This window comes from Chanodichthys erythropterus, chromosome 20 (genome assembly GCF_024489055.1).
Source record: "Chanodichthys erythropterus isolate Z2021 chromosome 20, ASM2448905v1, whole genome shotgun sequence".
Classification (NCBI taxonomy): Eukaryota; Metazoa; Chordata; class Actinopteri; order Cypriniformes; family Xenocyprididae; genus Chanodichthys; species Chanodichthys erythropterus.
In genome coordinates, this window is record NC_090240.1 from 37,482,186 (window position 1) to 37,490,469 (window position 8,284).

The 8,284-nt window shown below is 34.9% G+C and overlaps 1 protein-coding gene across 2 annotated transcripts; it reads right to left on the bottom strand.

Annotated features, from left to right (window-relative positions):
• Positions 1-745: 745 nt before the first annotated feature.
• LOC137009324 (embigin-like) lies at positions 746-7,594 on the bottom strand. 2 transcript variants are annotated; one of them, XM_067371446.1, is made up of 6 exons: positions 7,279-7,594; positions 5,537-5,833; positions 4,605-4,700; positions 3,957-4,000; positions 3,806-3,871; positions 746-1,301 (listed from the first exon to the last, which is right to left on the bottom strand). In XM_067371446.1, exons 1-6 carry the CDS (start codon positions 7,583-7,585, stop codon positions 1,239-1,241), a joined length of 873 nt encoding a protein of 290 aa, XP_067227547.1. In that variant the 5' UTR covers positions 7,586-7,594; the 3' UTR covers positions 746-1,238. The 2 variants fall into 2 exon arrangements, with proteins under 2 accessions (XP_067227547.1, XP_067227549.1); XM_067371448.1 differs by lacking the exon at positions 4,605-4,700.
• Positions 7,595-8,284: the final 690 nt, after the last annotated feature.

An 8,284-nucleotide genomic window follows, 5' to 3' on the forward strand; every position in this document is an offset into this window, starting at 1 on the left:
ATAATTTTGACTTTCCATTTCCTAAATATGATTTGTTATGTCACTTTCAACATTTTATGTCATGATTTTTTTTCTTATGTGGCAGAAATGTGCTTCCATATGACGACAATACAAAAAAATTATTATTTTAACTGTGAAGTATTTATACATTGTAATAAATGCACTGCCTTTAACATAATATATAAAATAAAAAGAATGATAAAGAACTCAATGAGAAACTTTGGAGGAATGTATTTCCTAGATTCACCCATGAATCGAACATCTTACCCAGAAGCATCCTGTGATGTGAGCGTATTTAATGTAAAGCTCAGGTAAGAGAGACTGGCGTTGTGCATCAGAACAGATGAAGAGTGTTGCGGTGTATCAGAGAGCACAGCGAGGAGGAATTCAGATAGGTTCACTTTAATAACAAATAATCAAGGAGAAACATAAGAGAAACGACATCCATACACAAACAAACCGACAGAGACTGAGGGAGAACACAGAGAATATACACAAGTCAAACAAGGCTAATTGACTCAACACAGCTGGGACTAATGAACTCAAATTGGGTAACTAAGGTAACAAGTGGCGGGAAAACTGAACCAAAGAACATGTGACTAAAGACAAACCAACTAATACATGACTTCATGAAAATAAGAAATATTGCCTTAAAACTCGCTGAAATAAAACAAGTTTGAGGTTTTTTTTACTGTATTTTATTTAAAATTTATTTTATTTCAAGTGACAAAAATAACAATCCTGCATTAAAAGACATTTATTTTTCTGTTCTTCTGTTTATTTTTTCATAATTCTACAAGTTTCTTTAAGAAGCTAAAACCAGAACTTGCTGTGAAAACTACAATAAATAGACATTTTACAAATTATTTGAGCAATTACATGGTTTTGAACCAAATTATTTTTCACAAACATAATATGTAGCCTCATACAGTCACTGCAAATGAAGAAAAGAAATGAAGAAATACATTAAAGTGAATGAAACAGAATTGCGCAATCATCTTACGAAGTGCAAAAATAGAAATGTAACAGTTTATTCAAACAGTTTCACAATCTGTAAATTATGACACTAAATTAAGCTATAGGATAAATGCAGTAAAAAGCAAATTCTGTTAATGTAAAAGCAATCAAACTCTTTGAAATGATTATAAAACAATAACCGACTGAAAATGTTTGTTTTTGGTAAGTGCGTCACGTTTTATCTTTTTGCACACTTGCGTAGACGACGGCCTCCTCAGTGTTCATCTGTAGAGATCTTGGTTTGTGAAAGTGCAGTACACTACAGATGAGTATGTGTCATCATCCTGCAGAGATAATAAACACACACAATTACACTATACTATACTTATACATGTCTAAAATCAGTGGAAGCTTGTTTTCCGTCATGGAATAAAAAATAAAAAAGGTAATTTTAACGTTATCTCTCAATTCTGACTATTTTTCATGCAACTGCAAGTTTATATCTCACATTTGCAAGAAATAAATTCTGAATTGTGAGATAAAAAGTCAGAATTGCAAAAACTAAAGTCAGAATTGCGAGATTTAAACTCAAAATTGCAAAACATAAAGTCGGAATCGCAAGATAAAAAGTCAGAATTGCGAGAAAAAAAGTTGGAATAGACCTTTTTCACACTTCCGGGTTTTTGGCTTCCGGAATGAGCCACGCAGTGTAAAAGATTTTCCGGTTACAGTGATAGATAGCCTCGATCAGAACCAGTTCGGGAATCAAAGTCGTTTTACGAATTACATGTCTTGAAAATGTTTGAACGGTCTTGGTGAATTATTGGTGAGACTACAGAGCTCGCATTAAGAGCTAAATTTAATAAATAATTTGAAGTGATGGCGGTTAAACTGGTTATATTCTTCGTGTATGTTTGGCGCGGCTGTGCATTATCGCGCTCCATGTGCTGTAAAGACAGTGTCTGTGTCTAAACGTGCATACTATGTGACATTATTAATATTCAGTACTATTTGGGTGGATAGTATGCACATAATGAGATGTATAGAGTGTTTTTAGCGACGTGCTGGGGAAATGATCGACTGGTAGATCCCTTATCACACAAGCCTGATCCTCTGATTCGTGAAGCAGGACTGCTCGCACCATGATATTTCTGGATATAAACACTTCAGTCATCTCTCACTCATTTTCCTGTCATCATCATCTTAAAGTGTGTATTATGCGCAGCATTGTTGTGCTATTGCAATATGCAAAGACTGATAGTTGTGTACAGTGTGGTTTTGGAAATTATGTCTTAGTTTAATCATTTTAATCGATCAGGATTAATTATAACATATGCTTGCAATGTGGGATGTGATGCCATATGAGACATGCTATATATTTTTTTTAAAACGTAGCTCACGTTTTAAAAAAATTTTTTGAGTTTTTTTAAAACTCACGACAATATTATGTATCTCACGACTTTATATCCCACATTAAAGTATATATTGGGAGTTAATTTTTTTAATTAATAAATTATATAAATGTTCGTAGTACGTAATACGATCTGGGAAATTGCTGAATGCGTAGCTGCATAGCCTTTGCTGTATGACAGCTGGTGATATAAATCCATCTTCCGGTAAATTCGATCAACGGTCTGAGTGGCTGTATAAGCTACAAACAAGTAGAAAATAATTTATTTGTAGATTATACAAAAGCTATTTGGAAAACAGACAAAACAGAAAAGGTAAGAAGCGATATTTGAGAAAAGAGCATATCAATGTAATAGCCGTAGACGCATAGCGGAACTAACTTTACCCTGCGTCACGTGATTTCCGATTCTTGTGAAAAAGGTCTATGGCAAGATATAAACACAAAATTGCAAATATAATGTAACAACTTTGGTGGACATCACCATCTCATAGAGGGCATTGTGTGTTTGTTATATTTATCAGAGTATAAATGGACACAAACTTCATAACCACACCCCTCATGCAAATGAGGTCGCTCTCAAACAAAGAAAATCTCCCGCTAGAGAATCAGACATTGGAATTGGACCCCAAGCCGGACCGGTGGGCCTCAAACCATGCACAACCTCCTCGACCACTGAGAGTAAAAGCTGTTTCAAATGTCTTAATTTAACGCAGAAGATATTGATTACAACTTCAGACCGAACCATCAAGAATTTCTCAGCCTGCAGATCCGGATGCTCCAACAGCTGAGGCATTTTGCAAGTATCGTACATTTGAACACTAAACAGCGATTTAGAATTAATTTATTGAACCACTTTGTTAGCAAAGGTGCTTTATTACTGGTCCTTCCAGCTTGTATAATGGACTCTTCTCATCGCTTCATTCCCCTGTTATGATACGGTTCAAATTCATTTCCTATGTATGCGTGATTTGTATGTATGTGTTTGTGATTTAGTTAATAAAACCTGTGCACAATACACTGCCTGCAAATAACTGTCACTTAAATGATCTTGATTTTGTTACAAGCTCTAAGCGCTGTAAATGCTAATAACGAATTATTTTTCTGTGGCCATGAAAAATACCCTTCTCTTAGAATTAATTAATAATCAATACTGAGTGTTCACAGAATTAAATGATTGATTGATTGTAATTTTAATGTAACTACATCTAGTTAATCTGATTAACTGATGAAAATATTCAAAACTAATCATAATGAATAATCATACTGAGTTATGAATAATTATTAATATTTCCCCTTTGAGCTAATTTCGCTACAATAAAGTCAGAATTGCGAGAAATAAAGTGAAATGAAGTGGAGTAAAAAGTACATTATGCTTTTGAAGGCAGATACTTGAAAAATTGACTACAGTAGCAAAATAAAACTATTGTGTTTAAGTACCTGTTGTTGGTTTTTTGCAGGTTTTTCAGAGTTAATCAGCATCACAGATGAATACGTCATATCATCCTACAAACACAAGTTAAAGCACAAATATCATTTTATTTGGATTTCATTTATGAATAGTTGATCTGATTATGAATATTTCAGTCACCTGATGATCTGGTCTCTGGGTCACTCGACTTCTTCCCTTGTTTGCTGTAAGATTATAATAACTTCAGTTATTTCTGTGATCATTGGACTCTAGAACAGTGTTCAGTTGCATAAACCACCTTAAGTGTAATTTTCTCTTAAGATCGCCTTTCCCTTAAACTGAAGAGTGATGCAGAAAATAACACTTGAGTGTTAATTAAAGGGATAGTTCACCCTAAAATGAAAATTAAGTCATTTATTCACCATGGTGTTATTCTATGCCATATGCCATTCTTTCTTTTATGGACCACAAAGCAGAATTTGTAAAAAATGTTCCGCTCCTGAATATAATGGCAGTGAATTTATATATTTATGGAGAGGAGAAATAAAACCCCATCCTGTACAGCTATGATCAGCTGAACTTTCCATGTTTTTACAGGAAAAAACACAGCACCCCCAACCTAAAATCTTCCCGCGCCCCTGGCTTTCACGCACGTCTTTCAAAATAAAAGTCTCGCATCAGAAAATTATTTAGAATTACGTTATTTGTTGTTGTTGTTTTCTTTGACTGCACACTTTTGTGCACCGGTTGAGAATCGCTGATCTAAATGATCAAAAATCCCTGTTCTAGAGCACAGTTCATGATTCCCACAGTGTTGTGTGTTCATACCCCGTGTGAATCTCCAACAGATGAATCCAGTCAGGAGCAGCAGCATCAGACAGATCGGAAATATCAGGGAGTATTTGAGATAATTTTTGCTTAAATCTGCAGAACACACACAGAGGAAGTTCCCATAATGCTCAAATAACAGTTAAATCTCTTCACTTATAAAACTGCGGTAATACTCACTCCACTATCATAAAGATTCATCATGAATGTTCCCATTTACAGTAACAGCAATTCAAATGCTTTTTTTTGTAAAAAATGTCTTCTATTTAATATTATTTTATTATTAATATTTTATTCCCCCTCACACACAGTCACCTCCTGCTTGCTCAATGTAGGTTTTAAAGACATTAAAATATATCTATAAACGCTATACAAAAAAACACTATACAAAAACTTTTTCCCATCATCATATGAACACAACATAACTTGTATTTTGACAATGACCAGTTGACTGTACATCAGTTTTATTACAAGACTGACTAAATAAATAAATAAATACAGTATTTTCTGTAATATAAGTCCGTTATATAGTGCTTTTTTATCATCTTAAATGTGCTGCGACTTATTTCAAAGTGACTTGTGTAATGCAATTAACGACAAGCACGCAATTGCGAGTTTACATCTCACAAAAAAAATCAGAATTGCGAGATATAAACTTATAAATTGAGACTTTTTTTCCCCTCACAATTCCAAGTTTAAAGTTAAATATTTGAAGATATGAATTCAAAATTGTGATACAAAAAGTTGCAATTACTTTTTTTTTATATATATAAATTATTTCTCAAGGGAACGAATTTGCAAACGAAAGCAAACTTTCTCGGGGAACACAAAACATTTTGCAAACGAAAAAGCTTCTTGGGGGAAATCTTCTAGGTAAACCGTTTGATCCTCACGCAGATCAAGTTTCTGAACACAGATCTGACGTGTTTTACCTGTAACAGTGAGATTTATGCTTCTGGATTGTTTTCCATTGACTGTACACACATATAATCCTCCGTCAGCCTCAGTCAGGTTTGAGATCCGTAAAGAGAGATTATGAGGAGAATCTCTAAGGATCTGGAAGCGTCCGCTGACATCTTTAGAATCTGAAACCAGAGTCTCATTTACAGCTGCACGCTTCCATTCAGTGTGTTTTGGTTTGGTTTTTGGATCTTCACAGGAACATGGAAGCGTCACGGATTCTCCTGGATATGAGATGATAGTGTTTGGATGTTCGGATAAAACACAGCCTGCAGGACGAAAAAACAACTCAAGATAAGAGACAAGCCCAAACACATTAGCGCTCATTTTCTAAAAAAAATTGAAAATTATATAAGTTTTAACCTTAAATGCTCATCTTGAACTAGCTCTCTTCTTCTTTATTTGAATTCCAGCATTGTAGACACTGCTAAGTGTATTACTGCCCTCCACAGGTCAAAGTTTGAACTAAATTGTCATATTCAATATGCTAGTGCAAGTATATAACAGTTAGTTCAAACTTTGACCGGAGGAGGGCAGTAATACACTTAGCAGTGTCTACACTGCTGGAATTCTAATAGAGAAGAAGAAGAAGAGAGCTAGTTCAAGATGAGCATTTATGGTTAAAACAGATATAACTTTTAATTTTTTTTAGAAAATGAGTGATGGTTTCTCTAGATAAGACCCTTATTCCTCATCTGGGATCGCTGTAAACTGTAATTTTGACCTTCAACCGTTTGGGCTCCACTGAAGTCCACTATAACGAGAAAAATCCTGGAATGTTTTCATCAAAAACCTTCATTTCTTTTCGACTGAAGAAAGAAAGACATGAACATCTTGGATGACATGGGGGTGAGTAAATTATCAGGAAATTTTCATTTGAAAGTGAACTAAACCTTTAAAGGGATAGTTTCAGCACTCGGTTAGTGAGGTCTGATCGTGCTCTGACAACGGCAGTGATGTCTCGTGCATAGACTTCAATGAGTGCTAGACATCACTTCCGCTGTCAGAGCACGATCAGACCTCACTAAACGAGTGCTGAACGCAGTTGGACATAGTGGTGCTTTAGAGGTAAAAATGATATAAATACTGTTCGGGTTTCATTTGGATTTGTCTATGCATATTTTTTGACTCTTATAAATTGTGTTACCATTCACTCGCATTATTTGACTTACAGACGGCAACGGTTGGACTTAAAAATCATCATCTGTGTTCTACTGAAGAAACAAAGTCACCTACATCTTGGATGCCCTGGGGTAAGCAGATAAACATCACATTTTCATTTTTGGGTGAACTATCCCTTTAATTGCCATCATTGGTTCCATGGAGCCTTTCCATCACACAAAAAGTTCTTTATAGTGGAACAAGGTTCTTTATGTTAATAAAATAAAGGTAAAAAATGTAAAGACCAGATAACTCTGAACAAATGTTCTATTAACGTTACAGGAAGAACGTTTGTACAGGACTTTGAGAGAACCTTGCCAGAACGTTCTGAGAACATTCCCTTTCAGCTGAGATTGTGAACTTCAATAGGGTCAAATGAGGAATGACCTCTATGACCTCTAGTACTATGAAAAATATTTTAGAACTCAAAATTTCCTCAATCCAATAAGACAATCTAATGAAACTGAGTTGCAAAGCATCTTGATTCACACACAAAAAAGCATCTTGTAAAGCATTAATCACTTGAAAAAGTGAGAATTCATCATTTCTTTACCTTTAACAGTGAGATTGAAGCTCTTGTGTTGATTCTCATTAATCCAGCATGAATACAGTCCTTCATATTTCTCCGTCAGGTTAGGAATCAGCAGAGAGAAATTTCCTGTATTTTTACCAAACATGTGAAATCTGCCCTGATAGAGTGTGTACAGTTCAGTAGAGTTAGTCGTCTGGTTTATTTCTCTGTTGTTTGGTAATTTCCATCTGATCTTGTCTGGTTTATGTCGAGCGCTGCATTTGACGAAACAAGACAGAAACACTGATTCCCCTGAATATCTGCTGATCGACACTGATGCTTCATTCATTGATAGAGAGCAACCTGCAAACACAGAATATAATCATATTTGATTATTACAGACATTAACTATTTGACTTTATGTGGTTTATAGTTGGTCTGCATGTATTATTATTAAAATAACACAAGCATTCCTCACCTTCAATGAATAGATGAACCGGCTCTGTAAAATTACACCAATATGATCCTGCATCGTCTACAGTCAGTCGATTGATGGACAGTGAGAGATTCCTGTGAATCTGAACTCTGTCTTTATATCGCTGATCCTTAATGACGTTCACTGGGTTTTGTGTTTTTTGTATATCTGTGCGCTGCCACTGGACATCTTTATGCTGTGAGTTTTCATCCCTGCAGTGCAGCAGCACAGACTCTCCTGCAGAACAGCTGATGATTTGTGCTGCTTCTGTGCAGCGTAAACAAACACAAAACACAGAAAACCTTCTGAAACAGGATTATTTCCTTCTACACATTCACCAAAAACTAGTCTCTACAGAAGAACTGAAACATCTACACACAAACATGAACTGAATAAAATACTAAATAAAAAGAAGTGTTGATCTCATTTCAGTATTTGCATTCATTAAATTATTTTATTGATATATTTACATTATACTGATCACGATCAGATATCTGTATATCCATAAAAAAACTCAACACTAAAATAAACATTCAGATAGGGTGAACTGCCCTAATGTGGGACAACTAAGGT